The sequence below is a fragment of the Amblyomma americanum genome, chromosome 11 (assembly GCF_052857255.1).
Source record: "Amblyomma americanum isolate KBUSLIRL-KWMA chromosome 11, ASM5285725v1, whole genome shotgun sequence".
Classification (NCBI taxonomy): Eukaryota; Metazoa; Arthropoda; class Arachnida; order Ixodida; family Ixodidae; genus Amblyomma; species Amblyomma americanum.
Window position 1 is genome coordinate 20,092,548 of NC_135507.1, and position 21,600 is coordinate 20,114,147.

The following is a 21,600-nucleotide window of genomic DNA, read 5'->3' on the forward strand; positions in this document are numbered from 1 at the left end:
GGGACAGAAAAATATTTAAAAAAGTTTCTTTTCAAGAATGCAAATTTCAAGCGTTCCGAGAGTAAGCAGCAGCTCTCGCGTGCTCAGAAGAGCCGCATATTGTTTTAATGCGAAAGCATTACCAGTCCCATTACGAGAAAGCCGGCGGCGTGTGTGTGTGTGTGTGTGTGTGTGTACTCGCAGATAATGCAGAAAATCGCAGCAAAATAGCATGACGTCATCAAGCGGACGTAGGAGGCACACAGCAAGCCGAGCACCGCCACTTCAAACAGTCGTATACGTGTCGTTCACCCACATATACTCGCCACTGGGTGACATCCATGCGGCGCCAGTTCTCCCCATATTCATACAAAAGTTGTGACGCAACCGTTTGTCGTAGAGTTCCGGGTGGTATCGTACGATTCCTCGTTCATATAGCTTACGTGTGCTAACCAAGCTAGAGGTTAGATTGCGAGACAGATTCGAACCGACGATATCAGAAACTTCAATTGTATTCCTTCTAAGACTATTTACCAATTTTTCTTAAGGCGCAGTTGAGGTGTCCACCGAGATGTGAGGCAGTTAGTGCGTCATTTCTTTTTCTCAAAAATCAATCCGTATCAAAATTGTGATGCAACCGCTCGTCGTACCGCGTTCTGAGTGGTATCATACGCGCGCGTGTGTGTGGGTGGTGTGTGTCAATGTATCCAGGTACAGTAGTGCTTTCGCATTCCTACACGTAACAGTCTTAAGTATCTCTGCCGAATTTTTTTCCTCGCCAGATGTGCTTGGGCTAAACGGCACCCTGAAAGTTGCAGCGTACTCACAGCAGTCTCGATCTCCTTCAGCTCCTTGGCCGAAGCCTCCCGGGGGAATCGTCGGCGGCCAAAGAAGTTCCAGATGTTCTTGCTAGATTCCGGGTGCGGCCCCACGAGTTCGTTGAACAGCTGGTCCAAACCCCAGCTCTCGAAGGATAGTTTGAGCGTATCGTACGAGCGGCCGGCCCTGTAGTCCCTCATCATGATGTACATGTTTCGTGGCATGTAGCTGTCCCGGGAGCGGATCAACTCCGAAGACGTCATGCTGCCGAAGTCGTACTTGGCTGCACACACACGCATACGCAGCAAAGAAACTCGTGAACCATTAGAAACCCTAAAAAAAAGTAACGCTGGCTAACGACCATTAGTTATGATTGCAGGTACGTGTTATGCTACTTCGCTTTGATATTTCAGTAAGACTTTTCACTCCCTCCTTTATCCTTTCCCTTACGGCGCGGTTCAGGTGTCCAAAGATATATGAGACAGATACTGCGCCATTTCCTTTCCCCAAAAAACCAATTATTATTATTATTATGATACCCATCTACGTTCTTGATGTTAGCCAGAGGAAACAAGTATGAAGTTGCGTACTTTCAAATGAATTGCAATGGGAAATCGAAGCTCTCTTTAAAAGACGTTCCGAGGTGCAGTCAGAACTTTGGACGTGAAGACAAGTTGTTTGTAATTTAATGTTGCACAATGCTTACACAAACATAGTTTTAAGGGGTATATATTTCAGAATGGTTCGATTGCTGAAGCGTACCAGTGATGGAATGATTAAATAGCTGTGCTATTTTGTTTTATAATAAGCTGGAAGAAGGAGAATTTGTAGGTTACAAGCGATTTTAGTAAGAAACAGAAACCGGTAGCTTTTCGTGAACGGGAACCGGTTGAACTATATAATGCATAAAATAGCTTACGGTAGTATGAAGAACAGATCTCCAGGTGAGACGAGCTCTTGTCTACTGGCTTTTTGAGCCTTGTAACGTGGTCCCACACTGGAAGCACGTAGCGCATGTGATGGGCCCTGAAAGCAGCAGCCAACGGTAGATGTTTTGTGCTTCTTCGCTTGTTGCTCAGACATTCACACTGCCCTTCAAGCGCAAAGAGACAGCAAGCGTTTTTGGATGCGCCGTTCATCACGAGTACATTCTTATTGCCATTTATGAGAAGCTAGTGAGAGCCTAGAACATTCAGGATTAAAGGTGGTCTCTCTTGAAATCTTCTACAAACGATAAGTTTTTCCTTAGTTAAAGTGTAGAAAATTAACATGGAATGCATACTACATTTCATGATGTGGTGGGTTGGAGTAGACTTTATTGCGCTAGTAGTCGCATTTCGCTTCGAACCAAATGTGAGGAAAGTCATTGTCTGTTCGATTCGTAATATTTTCGAAGCAGTTAACTGGCGGTCGTGAATACGTGAGAAAAAATTAACCGATCGTACTTTTGAATTGGTTGTGCAGAGAAATCATGTGAAATTCATTACTTTAAAGTGAGTTCCGTGTTTCTGTTTGACCTGAAGTACGTACAAGTAGAACACAGCATAATTCGATTCCTCATATCGGAAGGCACGAGTATCGGCATCATCCCTCAAAGTCACGGATCAGCCATCATCATCATTGACACCAGTCGAGATCTAAATAATCCAATACAGCATTCAAAAGGCATATAAAAAATACGAAGCCCACATAAAAAAAATTTCCAGGGTGCAGGGGATGGGATCGACCAGTAACACAGGTCAAAAGTACTCACAGCTCGCGGTGGCAGGGGTACTTGGACTTGGCCACAGATCGGAATGCGCTGGTGACAAACGCCACCACCTGGTCGCTGGGTTCGGTGATAATCTCGAGAGCGATGTGGCGCAGCAGGTACAGATCCGGGTTGCTAAACAAGATCACGAGGAAAGCGGGAATACGAATCTCGCTCGGCTCGCTCTCGTTGTGGAACACGGGCAGGGCGATGGAGCGGGCCTGTGGGAGTGAACGTCGTGGAGAAGAGCTTGCAACTGAATCCTCTTTCTAATTACCTACCCATTCCAAAACTCACGGTTCTCTGAAGAGTATAACGCCTAATAAAGCTTAAAAAAACATAATCTGCTCAGTACAGGAAGGGCGTTTCTCAGTCCTCAGCTTCTTGGAACTCTCAAGAAAATACAACGTGCGACGTTGGTATAGTGGGCTGCGATGCGCCCATATGTGACAAATGGTGTTTTGGAGCCCTGTAATCTACGCTGCAGTCTTGCATTTTTCATTCATTTTTTTACTTACATGAACACTAAAGGAGAGGTTGGCGCTGTGTACGTAGCGGTTCCGGCCACTCTTTTTCACTAATTCATAGCAACCACTTGGATCGATGATGCACAGTTCAAGATGACATAGCACAAACACAAACAGTACACGACATATAAAACAAAGTACATACGTCAGGAAAAGTAACATTAATGAGCCAATCAAAACGCCTCGAATGTTAAGAGAACAGTACACAATACAATATACATAAGAGATATGAATAAACAAGGACAGAAGAACAAGAAATAAGTCTTGCATTTTCTTTTGCTTGCATACTGGCAAGAGCAATATTCTACTGGGCGATGCTAGAACTACCTTGCTAGGTGGTGTTCACGGTGCCTGTGCACTACCAGCAGGGTTTGACGAGGCAATGCACAAAGAAAAAGTCACTTGAACGAAAAGATGTTCTGTTGCGAACCAATGTTGCATGACTTGTGATATAGCACCTCTAGGGGGGATAAATAAATGTTCTCTGTTGCATCTATATAAACTGCTATCAGTATGGGCCCAGACTACGTTCTGTTAACCCGACGATGTAGATAGCTGAAACTTCTGCGAGTTTCCCTTTGCTAATCTCCTTTTAACACAGTCCCTTCAGACTATGACATGCCGTATCTGTCTTTTCACCCGTGTCATATAATGGCGACAGAACGTCCTCTTTGGAGGGGCTATAATGACGTTTTTTTAGTAAACGTAAAGCACGTTCAGTGCTTTTCGAGCATGTTTGGCCCCATTGTTTTCTGCAGGGGAACGCTTTAAAATGACATATTTGCACGTTCTGTGCTTTCGCCGAAGCCAGTGACGTCATTCGCGTTTTCGCTTCGCACCATTATTAGCAAATGTCTGAACGTCATATACCAGCCGGCTTGGGTGAAAAGCTTCATCGTATGTCTTGCGTATTTTGTGTTTCACGAGTAAATATTTTCGAGCTCGGATGAAACGTGAAGGACCTGTGGATGTTACTCCCCAACGTGTAGCAATAGATGAAATTCACATTAGAGTCCCTGTAGCGCTTGCTGCATACTAACCAGTTCGGGGTGGAATTTGGAGGCCTGTTTGAGAGCCCACAGGGCGGACATCCTGTGGTGCTCGTTGGCGTGAGACTTGGGGCAGATGAATCGTTCCAGGTAGTGGATGGACTTGCGAGTGGCCAGGTTGCCGGCCGCACGGAGGTAAGTCGTGATCTCGTACTCCTTGTCATGCTCTGTATCGCTTGGGGTCACGGAGTACTGCAGAGTAAAGACAACGAAAACGGAGGTCGTTCGACACTTCTAACCAAAGCTTTAACCGCGATAGCTCCTAGTGGCAAAGTTTCTCGCCAGCGTGGCAGAGAAGATTGATCGCCTGAGGCACTTCTTGACTCGTGCATAGAGCGTTACGGGGATCTTGAGTTACACGGCTCTTGAGTTGAGTTGGCATCGAGGTACTGGAAGTGGTAAGGGAATACGTCCACTTAGTGCAGTTAGTGACCGCTGATCCGGATCAAGAGAGGGAAATACTTAGAAGAATGGGGTAGAGCGCATATGGCAGGTTCTCTCAGATCAAGAATGGGAGTTTACCGGTATACCTTAAGAGGAAAGTATAGAACAGCTCTATCTTACCAGTACTCACCTAGGGGGCAGAAACGTGGAGGCTAACGAAAAGGGTTCAGCTTAAGTTAAGGACAACGCAGCGAGATAGGGAAAGAAAAATGATAGGTGTATCGTTATGAGACTGGAAGCGGCCAGACTGATTTAGGGAACAAACGCGGGTTAATGACAACCTAGTCGAAATGAAATTAGAAAATAGGCTTAGGCAGGGCATATAAAGCGAAGGCAAGAAAACCGCTGGTTCTTAAGGGTAACGGAGTATATTTAAGAGAAGGCAAGCGTAACAGGGGGCGGCAGTTAAATGGGCTGATCAGATAAATAAGTTTGCGGGGATACGTTGACATGGATGAGGCCTTTGGCCTACAGTGGGCATAGTCAGGCTGATAATTATTGTGATGAGTTCGCTGTCACACAGTCGCTTGCTACTGCAAGCACAAGTTGCCGAGGTGACGCAACGGCGCAGTATCAGAATCCTCCGAAAACAAAGAAACAGATGACCCAGAATGGTGCAAGTTGGTCGCTTGTCGCTTGAGCGTCGATTTAAATGCAACCCGTTTGGTCTCGGGTGCTGAGTGAGCGACAGATCCACGAAGAAGCGAATTTCATTGGTACCTGTATGCTTGACTGCCTTATTATTCAGTAACATCAAAGTACGCGGGGCACAGCCAGAACCTAACGCTGAATTTCGCAGCATCAGCGATGGTCGCATGAAAAAATTTGAAGTGCTCGAATGTGTGGTTTCTAGGCAAGTAGCGTTGGTCCTGGAAGCATTTTATTTTGCTCCAACTGTCTAAATGCTGCAATTGTCCGGTTCTGGATTGCTTCGCTGCTGCAATTCTCTGACTCCAAACATTTTCTTTGTCATGAAACTTTGCTGCAAGGAAAGAGCAAGCAATTGCAAGCTGCGACAACGGGCATGTTGTTGATACTTCTGTCGCTAGCATTACTTTGGAGATTCTCGTTTAGTTCTATGACATGGGGGCCCTTCTGTTGTGTAGGGCTCTTATTGTATGCTATTTCTCGCTTCTCAATCTTGACAGAACAACCCACTGAGAGTAAGAATGAGTAAACGTTCATGACCTTGCTTGTAGTTAGGCTAATTAGCCAAGCCAAGCCAAGCAGTGGCCACATAATCCAGCTTCGCTAATTCGAATTACGGCGGAACACCCTTTCTGAAGGGCAGGCACAATACGCGATCTTAGTGCTTCCGCGCAGTGAATGCGTTCAGAGAGGCACTCACGTTGAACAAGTGCGAGACGATCTCAGGCCTGCAGCTGCCATGGTCTTCCTCGTGGTCGTTCTTGGCGCCTTTGCAAGCTTTGCCGCCTGCAATGGCGCTGGCTGCCAGCTTGCAGGTAGACCATACTTCGTGGTGGGGTTTCACGGCTTCCGACTTGCACGAGTCCTGGCGGACGGAACGCATGTGTGGTTCATAAGATTTCCCAGTCGAAAAAACAAATACAATTTTCTGTCGCCTCAAAACATTTTTTGTAGTATGTTTGGTCACCAAATTTTATTAACACCAGAAACGTTTGTAGTAACAACAGAATGGCCTCTTGCACTGTGCTGTCCCCAGAGAAATCACAGCAAAAACGGCAGAAAAATACTGAAAAAAATGCAATGCAGTCGTAAAATACTACAGTACTACACAAAAATTCATCGTTACTACAAAACGAAAAAAAATATTTTTAGTTTTTTGGGCAAAGATTTTGTCGTTTCTTTTTTAAATCTGGGGGCTCACGATTACCCTGTCCTGTTGGGTAAGTTTTTGTGCGAGAGTACTATTTCCCGAGGTCTAACCGGCTCACCGAGTTTGTGTGAGAGCTTGACCATGAAGGTTACCCTGGCGATGCCTAGCATGACAACATCCCAAGCAGAAAGAAAATAAATATTGCCGGGACTGGGTTTTTGAACCCATGGCTGCGCGAACAGATCAGCCGCACTGGCCACCCCGCGAGGGCACTATGCTATCGCCGCAGCCGATCACGCCTCATGTTGAACGTACTGTCGCGCTGTGCATTGCACATCCTCCTCTTCATCAACTTCCATTTGCGCCACGAACAGATCAGATCAGCTTAACCTCGATCAGAGCTTAACCTGAGCATAGTATCGTCGCCAGTCATGCCGACGACCCAGCAAAGAAAAGTCATGAGCTAACCAGGCTTTCGCTCGTCTACTCGGTTTAGCTACGTTAAAACCCTGCCACTTTTTCGCTATTCTTATGTACCTAATATGCTGCAATATTAGTCATGGAAGTGAGAACAAAAAACAAAGAGCAATTACGTCTTACACTACACAATCTGCATTGATCACCGTAAAACTCTCTGCTGATCACAGTGGCGACTGCTTTGGAATTTAAAGGTGGTGGAAGGGGCGGAGGCTTTGGGACCACGTGTCATTTTGTCCAGAGATATCAATAATACTTACGCTGATTGCATGGATAACGGCATCGCTGACTTCCTTCAGGTGGAGTTGGATTTTTGTGTAGAAGCGATCAGCGTCCGATTCGCTGACATCATTGTTCTTGATGAGGTTGAGGCCGAACAGAATGTGCGGGTTCATTCCAGTAGCAGCGAGGAGGTCCAGGAACAGATGTCTGAAACGTACATGATGAAGTAGGTAATGAAACTAGCCTACAACTTTGTACTTTCGCTACTTATACTAACACGAGATACGTCCTGTTCTTTATCGCTCACGAATAGCGCTATGGACCAATGGAAAATATGAAACGTTTAACTAGTACTTTCCGAGTTTGGCTAGTTCTCTCATAATGCGCGTTTATATAGTCGATTGCCTCCCTACTAACACTCTGTCCTATGCTTTAAAGCACAACAAGTATAAAGGTCGGGAAAGAAGATCAAGTCCGCTAGCCACAGTTATGACAATAGTCATAGGTGTATGCAAAGTTATGACTGGTCTTCGTCTATTCGTATGAGACGAAGATAAGTCCTCTTGCCGAAACGTTGGCTTGCTGAGTGAGGTATTCCTTTCAAATTCAATTGTCCTAATTTACATAGTCGCTGCCCTCTCTCTAGACGCTATACGCAAGGTATATTATTTTTGGAATGCCGAGCTGATGGCATAATCTTACTGTACTCTTTGCATGAGAATACACATCAGACGTATGCAAGGACTATGACTTAATGCGGACGTTGGCAGCATTCAGGATACGCCCGTTTTTACCACTTCATAACATTCGGTCCCGCGGTTGTACTGAATCCAGAAGCACTGCTACAACGAGGCACCGCAATTCACAAGGTTTTCTAAATGTCTTCATAGAACGCTCGACAAATCTATGATCATTCATTCCTGCATTATTGAAAACAGCGCGACCTGAAGGCAAGATGTCCAGTAAGAACGTAAACGCTGTTCTGGTTTGGCTGTTCTTAACACGCATACGTTATAAAAACCAGCCCAACCTGAGAGCTCAAAAAGTTCTGCAAGCACCTTCTCCCAACTTTCTTTTCTGAACTTTCCCCATTGGTGTCGCATTTCTGCCGACTGATATGATTGCGTCCTCGCTGCACTTTGGACGCTACCAACTGCGGAGTTAGTCCGCATTGTCTCGTGGCGCAGTCTTACCCCATGCTTCCCTTGATCTCCTCGGGAGCCGTGAGCACGTGGTGCTGGTACAAGTCGTTAATATCGTCGTAGCTGAAGCTTGAGAATGAGCTGACCAAGGTGAGGAAGAGCTGTGCTCCACTCGGCTTGTGCTCGATGTCAGCGATTTCATCGTCGGTGAATTCCAGCTGCGCCAGCTTCTTCAGGGCTTCCGCGAACTGCGCACAACAATGTGGCATACGGTTTGGTGCATTGCTGCGTCTGGCCACTGCTCGTGTCTTTTTGTGTCCACTTTGAAACTACGCGGTATGAAATTGAAGTCTGTGCGATGTTTAGTGGTTGAGAAACGATATTGATTGGAGTTGCTCACTTTTCTGAAGCTAATTGTCTGTTTAATTGGACTGAAGGGCTTCCTCCTATTCTGGTTAACATTAAAGTAGAAATAAATTGTTTTTAATAATTTGCGGTTTTTCGCTTCTAAGACGGTTGGACCGAACAACAGCGCTCAGCCATACAAGGGAAGAAAAGGCGCAATGCAGCGCGACTATATTGTATTAAACTAAAAAGAAAGAACTAAACGAGGACAGAACTTAGAAGGTAAGACGATAACTTATGCTCTATTACCAGGTACCTGGGACTGGCGCAGGTCAAGTATAGAGAGGCCTTTATTCTAGCGAAGAAATTTTGCTTCAATCACTTCATTCTCACATTATGGTATTTGTAAACGACCAACCAAGTGAAAGAGATGGAGTTTGAAACCACCTCATTGAAGCGTCCGCCGCATTGTCAGTAGCCAAGCCGGGCTTCTCGACTCTGATGTCAGGCAGCTAGACACTGAATTAGCCACCAGTAAAACTTTTATTTCCTTATCTTACTTGAAGCAGCATCAAATATACCAAGGCCAGGTAGCGATTCATACATTGTACGAGGCCAAAAGGCAATAAATACTGATACAATGACTCATGTGTACGAGACCGATAACAATGTTTCCGTAGAAACGTCCACGCAGCCTCTTTACTTCATAAGGCTCTTTTACATCATTTTTACTTTTCGTGCTTTTTACGCATCTTTTATAGTTTTTTATATCTGGGAGACTTTTTACAGTAGTATCAAGACTAGCAGGTAATCCCCCTTTGCAGTACCACCCGGTTATTTAAAGAGAGGCCCGTAATAGAAAGGGCCTCCCCAAATCACCTCTGAATCTCCTTCGTTTCAAAACATGTAGTGGTATATACCAGCCCAAGCAGACGTGCAGCTCGCGTTAGCATGTTCAACCTTCTGGGACAAAATTTTTAAATGTGGGAATGTTTCAAGGGACTGTTATGAAAATACTGAAAGTGATGGTCTATTATTCTGATGCGCAGCAAAATTTTTTTAAAAGTTTTTCCATCACTGGCATCGAGCAATGAATACTGCCATAGAAAACCAATGGGGAACGCTTTCCATCATAGCAAAAGATGTAACACTAAAAGAATGCAAGCTTGATGACGGGCGATCTGCAGATATATTGATTCTTATTGTGAACTTGGTCGGGATGTGCATTCCAGGTCCTGACATTGATTCGCCTCGTACCACTGATCTCGAGCTCGTCCTCATAATCAAGAGTTTACAGAACTTCGGCCACTAAACGCTCTCTAAACCTACCGGCTCTACGGTATACATCGATTTGATGCTGGACATACGCATTATTCATGTGGGTAGTTTCCATCGCAACTAAAAGGCGGTGTAGAAGAGGAGCTCACCAACCGTCTTACCTACGCGGTCGTACTAAGGCGGATTCCTGATTATGCTGTCATCGCAGATAATGAGGTGATGAATTGCCTCGCCTACTAACTTCAATCCCAGGCGCCTCGAGTGTGTCCCTGACCTCGTACGCCAGAGTAGGACACTTCTATTCTTCAGAAAAAAAAATGAAATCCTCGATTAGCCCACCGTGTTCCTTATAAATCACTACCCCAGACTCCGCGTCTGTCGCCACATCCACATGAACTTACTACTCTCCATTACTCAATCCTTTTTGCTATACCGCCCGGTCTCTTCTACGCCTTATGGTAATTTGGGGCATATTTCCGCCCAATCTGTCACCATTCGATCCCACCTCCTTTGTCACTACCCTTCTTCGACGTTGCTTGCCTGGTTAACCTCAGGCCAGCTGACTGGCCAGCTGACCTTGATGACTGTGATGCTGGGGCTCTTGGACTCTTCGTGCTGCATTGCAATTTTTTCTTTCTCTTCAGCAATAGCTCTGAACTTGTGACCATAGTACCGATAATATGACTTGTGTTCATGATTTTTCTTGATGAAGACATGCTCGTTCCGTCGGCTTCAATTCAGTTAGATCCGGCGAAGTATGGCAGATCAATAAAGGAGTGGCCCAGCAAGGCACGGGCGTGAGAGAATGAAGCAGCATAAACGGAGCGAGCGGAAATGAAGTGAAAGCTGGCCTCACTTTCTCCTTGTTGGTGTGGACACCGTATTCGGTGAAGATGGGATTGGGGTGCTTCAGTTCCTCTACGTCCTTCATGTGGTCAGACACAGAGTACGTCTGCGCCAGGGAGTGGTCCTTCTCGACGTCCTCGGGGAGGGGTGTCTCCACGGTGGCGTCGTGCTCCTCCTCCAGGTCCAGGGTTCGGCTGCACGAATTCGAAAGAACGCGTACAAATACAGTTTTACGCGTGGCAAAAACGAATCAGGCATGTGCCCTGGAAACAGCGTAAGTAGTTAAGACCACTTTCCTAAAAGATGCACCGTTTTTGTAGCATCAACAATACTGAAAGTTTCCATAAGGCGACTCCACTAATTCCAAATATTTCCATATGAAATATACGATTCAGTATTGAGTGTATGCAGTCGGTATAGACTTTATGGAAATCGCGTATAGGAACTAACGGACACCATACGACGTCTGCACATTATATAAAAGTTTTATAGAAATTTTAAAGAGAGGTTATGGACTCCTTACAAAAAACGTATGATGTCTATATAATTTTCCATATCATATAGAATCTGCATTCCCCATAGTTCCATACGAGCGACTCTTATAGAAAGTTTCAGTAGGGAAGTGCGTGCTCCGCCTTCTCGGGTATAAGCGTCGTTGGTGTCGTAAAATGTCACCACAGAGCGCTCCTGCTCTAGCATTATTCCTTTCTTTTATAGGATCGCAAGGGGTGCTCTTTTGAGAGCTCTGTTTCCATTCACGTGATACAAAGAGGCTTAGGGGCTGGGCACGGTCGGTGAGGGTGCGTTACAACTCTCGCCTTCAGCTGCATTGGTGATAAAAGTGTGGAAATATTTTTACGGGGCGTTATATGGATAACAAATGTGTCGTTATTTTTTTGTGCGTTGCATTCTGTATTGTTTAAGTTGCATGAAATAGGAACGGCAGCACATATCTCGAAATAAAGACGCAGAAAGGAAGGCACGATGAGTGGCTCTGAAGGGAAGCCGGCCTTCACCACATAACTCCGCTGGACTTGACGCGACGGGTGTACAAGCATGTTGAAGTATTGACACTGGTAGTTGGAACTGGCGGCTTCAAGATATTTGTGCTTAACGAATGCCTGGGGTTTATCGTCCCGAATCGATTCATGGTGTTATGCAGGACGCCGCAGTCGAGGGATCCGAAATAATTTAAAACTCCTGTGGTTGTTCAACATGCAATGACTGCGGTTGTTCAACATGCAATGACATCACACAGCACATGGGTGTTTTTGAATTCCAGTTGATTAAGAACAGTGTCTTTCAAATTCGACGAAGCAGAAATAACGGCACACTTGGTGTAAACTGAATCTCCGTGGCTTTTATATGCTCGGGTCTTTGAGAGACGTGGGAGTTCGTTTTTTTCTTCATGAAGTACTTACTTGAGCGCGATGTGGATCACCTTCCCATCGCCGTGCGGCTTGAAGAGGTGGGATGCCTCTGCCCAGGCATGGTGGATGACGTAGTGCTGCGCTGTTCCCTCGAGTTCATAGTACACCTCGGAGGTGGCGGAGCGGGGATGCTGAAAAAGAGATAAATGCATATGAAGAGAAGATTGAAGGGGACACTTCAACCCCGCCTTAAGAGTATGACGCGACAGCATAATTTTTTAATTTACCCATTAATAGAATGTCATTTTGTACTTGAAGTTTATATATCCCTGGGAGTCCTCGTACCCCGCGTGGCGCAGTGGTGCAGCGGTTAACCGATGCGCCACTGCGATGGCAGGTGCTCCCAGTGGTGGGCCTTGTGTGACCCAGGTTGCTCTTCCCGAGCGACCAATCATTAATTTAACTGGCACCTGCCCCGCTAGGCACTTTACCCACCATCCGGTGGGCAGGCTGTGATGACCCCTCAAGATCACGTGACCTAGGTGCCCACCTGCCTCCTAGGTTGATCTCTTTACACCACCTGCCAGAGCCATGCTCGTGATTTTTCGCTCACAACGCCAACAACGATAATAATAATAATAATTGGTTTTTTGGGAAAGGAAATGGCGCAGTATCTGTCTCATATATCGTTGGACACCTGAACCGCGCCGTAAGGGAAGGGATAAGAGAGGGAGTGAAAGAAGAAAGGAAGAATTAGGTACCGTAGTGGAGGGCTCCGGAATAATTTCGACCACCTGGGGATCTTTAACGTGCACTGACATCGCACAGCACACGGGCGCCTTAGCGTCTTTCCTCCATAAAAACGCAGCCGCCGCGGTCGGGTTCGAACCCGGGAACTGCGGATCAGTAGTCGAGCGCCCTAACCACTGAGCCACCGCGGCGGGTGAACAACGATAACGCCGACACCGGTTTTTCTGGAGAACGGGCCTTCTACGCTGTCGCATTAAAACAAAAAATTGGCGGGGCACTGAAACCATGAGGTGTTGGCGATGCGATAGCGTTGAAAGTTGTTGACGCCTCTACCGGAAGTGACTTCACTTCCGGTCTGGTGACATCTTTTCCCTGCAGCCAATGAAAATGGTCCAGTCTGGTGACGTCACCTTCCTCCAGCCAATCAGCCATATGGAATGCTCCAATGCAGTGACATCACTGCCCTGCAGCCACTCAGCGAATTTAGCTTCCGACGACTCATTTTCTTTTCCGTGAGGCTTTTAGCGCTGCAGCAGAAAAATGCTGCACGGAGTACACTGGTGCAATTCGACCGACTCAGCGGCAGGATGAAATAAAGCAGTTATAGAAATTTCAATATTAGCTCTGGCAAGAAAAAGGAAGACGAATTGGATGCTTATGAGGGGCTATGATCTCATAGAAGAGTTTTGTATACTGCCAAATTTCTGTGAACGATGATATTTCAAAATGGTGTCGAATGCAGTTAATGCTTTATAGATCAAAGCAGCGATTTGAGGGGTCCATCAAGAGGGAGAGTTATATTTTTCTTTCCACGTAATAATCATAACTTTAACCAGGAGACTAACAGAACGGCCGACAGAGTTTTTGCGCTTTTCTTTTGCAAAGCTCATGCTGCAACAGCAGAAGTTTGGAGTTATTCGAACGCGAGTATTTCTTTGTTGCTCCTCGATCTTGAATGCTGCATGGACTGCCTGGCTCAACACTGAGTATCAGGCACAGGCGCGCCTGTGTCTGTCCGCTCCTTTAGTCTCGTATTTTTGCGCTGTACCCTTTTATCTCTATTTTCAGTCTATAGACAAGAGTTAACTAAAAGTGTATCGCCATAAATGTATACATTGTCTAAAGACAGTATTTGCACTGTCTGTAGACTAGACTACAAGATTTGGATATAGAAATTCTATAGACTTTGCAGAGAAAATCTATGGACAGTATATAGAATGAGTAAAGTAGTTTTTCTAAGGGCTACGCATCGCGATCCTGAAGATGGTAGAGTACCGTAGAGAAATTTGGAGGTCGTGGGTTCGGATTCCGCCGGTGGCATGTGGTTCTTTTGTTCTTAAAGTTTGTAATAAATTATTTGTCAGGTATAAAATAATTAAACTAATAATTTGCCGTTCATCAAAACCACGGATAAAAATAGAAAACATTTCCTTATTCTTTCCTCGGTTTTGGTGAGCGTTGGCTTAATTCATATGTATGTCATAACGCTCTCCTCAATTCCCTACCCTTGTTTGCACAATAACAGACTTCTAGAAATATATAAGTGCTTTGAAAAATAAAATATTCAGCCTACATAAAATGAAAGTTGCTTCAATTATATGGCCATATTCTTTGGCAAAGAGAATACCACTTACCGACACTTGACCTTCGCACTTGACGCAGACGTCACCCCTCTTCTGACCGAAGAAGGAATAGTGGTCGTGTTCGCACTTTTCGTGGTTCTTTACCTTGGTCACCGAAATGTGGTTGTGCTCCTCCTCGTGCACAATATACACGGTGTCACACTGGCCGTGAAGACTGTCCTGCATCAGTAAAGACCTATGGATGAGGTGTTTTCCGCGTACAAGTAAAGTTTTGAATCAAGAAAGGAAATTAGCTACATCAAAACAAAGCATTAACGTCTGCCTGGGCCCAGACTACGCCACCAGAAGACAGTAACGTACCTACCTAACAATATCTGTAAGTTAATAATTCGCACAGCGATCCACACAACTGTCTAGAACGCTAAAACAGCGCGCACTGTCGTGCATTTATGAGAGTCGCTGCTTCCTGGCTTATCTGATATCGATTTTAAAGACACGAGGAATTAAACAAGACCCGTGGGAATGCGGTTGCATGATAAGGTAGGCTTTTGAGCTCTAGGCCATCCGTTAGTGATGAAATTGTGCTCCCTGGTGCGCTGTTCGAGCGCTGTAGATAAATGTGTAGACTCCTGCAGAGGCCGAACCACAGCCTATCACCACAACATCGCAGTTACCCAACCAGGTAAACCAGCCAGGCTTATTATAAGATGCTAGGTGTGGCTCATCCGATCCATTCGAAGCGCTGACAACGTTGTGACACTGTATTAAAGTTTACATTTAGAGCTCTTTTATATTTTGTGAGACACATCTCTAGAGATGAACATCCACATGTAGCTGACTCATTGTCGTGATTTCGACCCATTAGAGATGCTTCCATGCCGGGTAAAATTTTCAGTGCAAGATTTCTCATGATCATACACAGGGAGTAGAGTTAAAGAAATGCTCAGTGGCTTAATTGGAGCACAAGTAACTCGCAGTTTATAAGCCACTTTACACTGTCGTCAGATATCAAGCCCACCGACACTGTTTGTAAGCAAGATAGGCGCGGTATTAATGCATAAACTGTCTCCACACCAGCTTGTGTGAGTTGCGAATACTTGGCTCAACAATAAATTCACACTGATTTCACTGAATTCACTGAGCACTGAATTCGCTTCCCTTTCCGTGCAATCCCAGTACTTAATTATTTCTCACAGTTTATTGTATTTTCATGTAGCCTCCTTGCTACACGACACTGCAAGCAGGGTGTACCTCTTACACATGTGCATTAGGAAAATTTGCGATTATTCCTGTTGAGACTCATGAAGCATGTGCTGGGCTATATGGACAAACGCAACGCAGGGATCAGGATATTTTATATTTTAAAAAATTGAGAGACAATTACTATAACCGGCAATGCGAAGTTTTAGCGCCGCACATGACAAACCACCTGCCACCGCTGGCAGGTGGCGATTTACGCTGCTGGCCACCCTTCGAGATTTTCCCGTGGCGGCCACCTTCCAGCTGTCAATTCCTCCGATTTCGCTGTGTCAGGTGGTGTTTCTCCTGCTATTAACTGTCACCTGTAACCTGCAACCTGTCATCTGTCACCTGTAGCCTGTAACCTGTAACCTGTCAGTTGGCGTGCTGCGCTACTAACCAACCTGGGCATCTTCCCGAGGCAGCCACCTTCCATGTGGAGTTTCGCTTTGCTACTAGGACAACCGGTTACGCTGACTACGCCAGCAACGCCGACGACGACGCAGAACGCAGGAACGGGCACCTAAGAGCTGCGCTCTAAAAGTATTCAAGGGTAATTCGTAGCGGTGTTCTTGCTCGGACGATGGAGTCGTGGCTAGGGACTACAGCTGTGCTGACCTATCGACGGAGCAGAGCGAATAAAATGGCTACTGATGAACACAACCTCGCCTCTTGGCCCGCATTAGGCAAGATTCTCCTACCCATAATAGATTCCCGCTTGGTTTCAGTTTTAGTTTCAAAAAACGGCAATGAACCGATCTGTCTGTATAATCTGGGGTAGGTATGACTTGCAGAACCGACGCTGACCCAACATAACCTGCCTACTTTGATCCAGAAAAAGACCAACATTTGGTCGATGCTTGCAGGACATGCCGAGCAAACATTGACCCATTATTGGCTGCCAGCATCGAACCCGCAGTGGCGGACAGCTCAGAACCCACTTTTGTGCTAGATAGGCATAAGAAACTTTCGCTGTTTGCAATTTTGACAGTGCGACTGGGATCCCCATGGACTGTTTATTTTCAGCATGAAGCAACGTAAGCTGCAGACGTAGCTGCTCCTATGCACGTTACACAGCGAGATCTGCTGATAGTTAAAACCGCCAGATATAGGCCGAGGTGATCTCCGCATCATGCGCACGTGCGAGAGCAAGCACGCATACGAGATTGCCAGCGCTGGACTGCCTCTCACGCAATGCACGTGCAGTCTTGAAGGCAGCTTCACTGCTAAAACCTCGCTGCGCGCATCGCAGGAAGCTGAAGGTCGCGCGCAAGCCAAAGCGCTTGTAGCCATGAAGGCGTCCCGTAAGCGATTCCGGGACCTTTTCGATCACAGTTCTTCTTTGCCTGACCGCCTACGTTTCCGAAAAAGTCGCGCAGCTTTACCGTCAGCTTCTCGCTTTATCCTGCTAGAAGTCTTTCCGAGTCTCCACCTCACTGTATTTTAGTTCTACACATCATGCAATAGAATTTAGTTTCACACTTCCGCCGTACCTCTTTGACGTGGTATTCCTTGTCCTCGTGGTGCTCATGGCGTCCCTTGACCAGGTCAAGTTGGAAGAGGGACAGCACACCCTTCTTCAGGTTCTTCACCCAATTAGGTTCGCTCTTTCCGAACTCGAACTCCTCGATCTGCAGGTAAAGAAGGAACGCTGGTCAGGAACACTTGTCAGGAACAGTGGTCAGGAATACTGATTAAACAATGCTTGCAAGTTTACGAAGCGAAATTCAGCTCATCATTGTTTGTGGCATTATGGGCCGGCCTTTAAAAGCCTCAGAAGACCCATCTTCAGAAGACCCCCGTGCTTCCCAAGCGTCGTTTTGGTTCTCTTACAGGGACAGACCGGATTTTCCTGTCTTATTGTAGTAAATTCTAAAGCAGCAACATTGAATTCTTCTCACGATCGCTAATGAATAAAACACGTACCCTCTGTGCGCATAGTAATGTAGCTAAAAGCCTGTCTGGTATGTTGAGCTGAAACCTGTGGAAACGGTTAGGTTTAGGTTAACATTACACCAAAAGAGCCAATCACTGCTGCCTTTTCAATTTCCTTTCGCCGCCAATGGCCTCGTTGGTGCCGTCTGATGTGAAAGAAAAAGTTTGCTGTGGCTAACAGTTACCCTCTTAGAAGCTTTCAAGTATGTTGTTTGAGGTAGAATGATTAAGCAGCGTTGATACATATTCTTTTGCTTCAGTTATGTTTAATATAATGTCGTGTTTTTGCGAATTTAGCTCGTATACAATGTAAACGAAACCCTGCATATCTAGGGCTGTAGTTGCCATGGCTTTACTGTCAGATTGACAGAACCAAATGTATTAGAACTCATTAGAACTTAAGTTTCTGTTCTTGCACTTTGCGATTTGTGTACAAAACCTATGACTTTCGCGAGCAGTATGCTGCAGCATCCGAAGTTGTAGTTTGGTGTAATTAAAAAGCCTATGCCTAAGAAATGTTTGTCTATATTCTACTCTAAGGAGCCTCTGTAGGCCTGAAGTACTGAATTTAAGTAAATCCTGCAGAATGTAATAAAAAGCTGCATTCGAATAACACATAAGGCCGCTAAGCTCAAGATATTGACGGCTTTTCACTGTTTTTGTGGACTTTGGAATAAATATTGACATAATTTGAACAAGAATGCCAACACGCAGAATTTTTAGTGTATAAAAAACAAGAACATGTAATTAACTCATGTGTTGGCAACGCAATAGCAGTAGATGTTGATGCTTATGCCAGAAGTTACGTAATTTACGGTATGGTGACGTCGCTCCCCATTAGCAAATAGTAATTGTTTAGTCCAGTGACGTAATTGCTATCTAGCCAATTGAAATTATCCGGTCTGGTAACGTCCCTTCTTTACAGCCAATGGCAACATTTTTATGATCGACAACACAATTTTTTTCTCGACGAGGCTTTTAATGCGATCGCATTGCCTTTATCCATAAGAGCTATATGTGCAAGATTCATGAATATTTATTCTTTCGTGGTGTTCTAAAGCTGTCGTATCTGCATTATGAGCTGCGAAGTATTCATTTAGACGGTTCTGAGGATGCTAGGATTTCGCACTAAATGAAATGCGAACATTGCACGTTTCACACCTCTTTCTTTCGTTTTTTTTCACAGTAGTGGAATATTCCCTTCGAGCTCTGAAGGGCAGGAATTCGGTCTTACTTTTCCTTCGTCGAACTTGGCAGCGAAGGGGTGCTCGAGAGCTCCAACCATGTGTTCGTTGGACTTGTAGTGGAACTCATGGTGTCTGATGTCGATATGGTCCTCATGGAACGTATCCGATTCGAAGTTGACAATCTGCAAATGAAGCGGGAAGAATGTCGCGCAAATCTTCCTCTTGCCTGGAGTCACGGCCAAGATAAAGAGGAAAGAAAAGAGAAAGCAAGCAGTATGAATAGTCATGTATAATTGGCCAGGGCTAATTGGCGATTATCGGTGAGAGAGGCCTCTACCTTGCAGTAGACTGGATTGGGCTGGTGAAGACTGTTGGTAACTCTCACAGACTTAACGTCGAAAATAGTGAGTGACGAAAGCGAAGCAGTGAATGGTGGTGCTGGTAATGGATTGTGCACCACCTTGTTCTCGCTTGTGATAGTGTTTAAGCGCCTAGGTTGCGGAGATCTTAAATGTCTCACAAAGTACTGCTAAAAAAAGTTTCCCTGTCTCCTTCGAAAGTACGTATTGAGCCCGAAAATTAAGCTAGGTTTTCCCATTGTACACTGCCTCTCGCGCGTAAACCCTCCAGCAGGACTTAGCGTGTTGCTATGATGGTATTTTTCTTGCAGATTCTGTCCTGGCCAGAGGTGGAGATCTTTCTTACCCCAACTAGCTCTTACGTTTCTCCTAACTGTTAGACGAAACGGGACTGAACCAAAGAAGTGATAAAAGGAATGAAAAAAGACGCAAGAATAAAAAGAAAAAACGAATGAAAGAAGAAAGCAAGCGCAAAAAGCAACAGTCAGAGATATAAAGAGTTAAAGAAGTAAAAGAACAAGAAAACGGAAAGCCCAACAATGACTATGTAGAAGTCTCCTTGTTAGCGGTAGGCATGATAGTTGGGCGCATTTCAATGCGGTCAAATTGTTAATGTCAACTTGTCCTATTCAAGTTCAAAAACGAATGCTGTGAAGTTGCCCTAGAAAATCTTTGTCATGTTCTGAACGCTGGAAAACTGACCTTTGCTTTGACGCTTAAGAGTAGAAAAAGAAGCCTAAGTCCATCAAGATTAACTTTGAGCACAATGTCCATGATGCGGCGACCCCTCAACGCTAACCCATATCACATCATGCCCTCAAAAACTAGACCATCTTAAGCCGCGTAATGCGGCCCTGGAGCTGTGGGAGTTGAAGCTGACCAGAGCCCGCCTCGACAACCAACCAGCGCTCCTTCTCACACCTAGGTCTGCAAAAGCCTCCGGAGGCCTGGACTGAGGGCCCTTCCACGTGCACTCCAGCCAGCATCCTCTTCAATAAAAGTTTACTCACTCACTGTATAAGCTCGGGTGTTTAGAGTTGCCATTATTGCAAAAGCACTTTATGCGTATTTTTAGCTGCCGAAGTGTCCTGTTTCAGGCTGAACAAATGACCTGATATTAAAACTTTTATCCCTCAACTTCAATGATTGAACAATCCTTTGTAGAAGACTTTGCGTTCGGATCTCTTCAGTGATGCTGCGTTTCATCGTAATCCGACTTCAGGATTCTAGTTTTCCTCAACGCTCCTATACCAATTACTCTTTGATCCTTATTAAAAAATGATACGTCACCGTATCGGAAGCGGGGATGTGAAAGCAGTATTTACAATGTTTTGGGATGGCTAACTGATGGGTTTGAAAATTTAGGCGTCTGAGCCCGAAATCGCGACATCGATTCCCAGTTGCGGTGGTCGCATTTTCAAGGACGTGAAGTGCAAATACGGCTATGTGCCTGTAGGGTTAAGGATACCCAAGTGGTTTAAATTTATTCAGAACTGTGCACTATGGCGGCACTTTTTCACTGTACCTTCACATTCCCTCATTCGTCCCTTTTTCCACGGTACGATTGAGGTGCCACTTGTGTGAAACATCTGCTGCGCCTTTCCTTTCTGGCCACGGTGCGATTCAGGTTCCTCTTGTGTAAAAGAGTTACTGGGCCTTTCTTTTCCTCCCAAGGTACGATTCAGTGGCCCCTTGTTTGAAACAGTTGCTGCGTTTTCCCTTTCTTCGTCATCATCATCATCATAATCATCATCATCAACCTAAATACAGCCACTGCAGGGCAAAGGTCTCTCCCACTTCCCTACATTATGTGCCAGCTGCGGCCACAAACTTGGTAACAGTCCAAGCAATAAGCGGTTACTCGGGCTTCAACTAACTTCGCAAGGCAAGCTCACCTTGAAGTGCGTGTGGTCTGGCTTGGGCTGGACGATGACCTTGCTTCGGAAGGCCATGCCAGAAGACTGCTCGCGCGTCTCGGGGCTGAAGACATGCATTGTGCCTTTGTACTTGTACACATACTCCTTGCCCACCTCGAAGCCTGCCAAGAAACGAATGTGCTCAATGGCAGTTTCGTCGCAAACACGGGATGCCGAGCCTTGTTTGCCTGTGCGTATACGCTTGGCGAGTGAGAGCGAAAGCTCAGCAAGCGCAGCCAGGTTCAGGAGAACGTTCGTATACTTTGCAGTTGGCAGGCAGTTGGAGAACCTTTTTGCTAAGCTGAAGAAATACAACCGTCCTTAATTCCTCTAAAATGAACTAATCACGCGCACAACCTGGACACATTTCTTATTGTGTAAATAGTTTGTACATATTACTTCTCCCCCTATCCTCTCTTCTTGTCCCCTCACCTCTTTCATTTCATTTCTCCACTCTGCTTGCTATCCTTTATTTCCGCTGCCCCAGCTCAGGTGCTTCAGTATCGATGGCAGATGCCGGGGCTAGCAAAAATCTTTTCCTTCCTTTTTACTATTATTTTAATAAAAAAAAACACTACCACCACC

General features: G+C 45.5%; 1 protein-coding gene across 2 annotated transcripts in view; it reads right to left on the reverse strand.

Annotated features, from left to right (window-relative positions):
• The window catches only part of LOC144110456 (vitellogenin-6-like), a 52,381-nt gene that overhangs the window by 15,914 nt on the left and 14,867 nt on the right, over positions 1–21,600 (reverse strand). For both annotated transcript variants that reach the window (XM_077643359.1, XM_077643358.1), the window contains 13 exons: positions 20,995–21,137; positions 18,788–18,922; positions 17,112–17,249; positions 14,431–14,598; positions 12,098–12,237; positions 10,687–10,870; positions 8,259–8,455; positions 7,104–7,272; positions 5,917–6,081; positions 4,116–4,316; positions 2,552–2,769; positions 1,718–1,824; positions 807–1,081 (listed from right to left, as the gene is read on the reverse strand). In XM_077643359.1, coding sequence (XP_077499485.1) covers positions 807–1,081; positions 1,718–1,824; positions 2,552–2,769; positions 4,116–4,316; positions 5,917–6,081; positions 7,104–7,272; positions 8,259–8,455; positions 10,687–10,870; positions 12,098–12,237; positions 14,431–14,598; positions 17,112–17,249; positions 18,788–18,922; positions 20,995–21,137 — 2,240 coding nt within the window. The remainder of the gene's footprint in view (positions 1–806; positions 1,082–1,717; positions 1,825–2,551; positions 2,770–4,115; positions 4,317–5,916; positions 6,082–7,103; positions 7,273–8,258; positions 8,456–10,686; positions 10,871–12,097; positions 12,238–14,430; positions 14,599–17,111; positions 17,250–18,787; positions 18,923–20,994; positions 21,138–21,600) is intronic.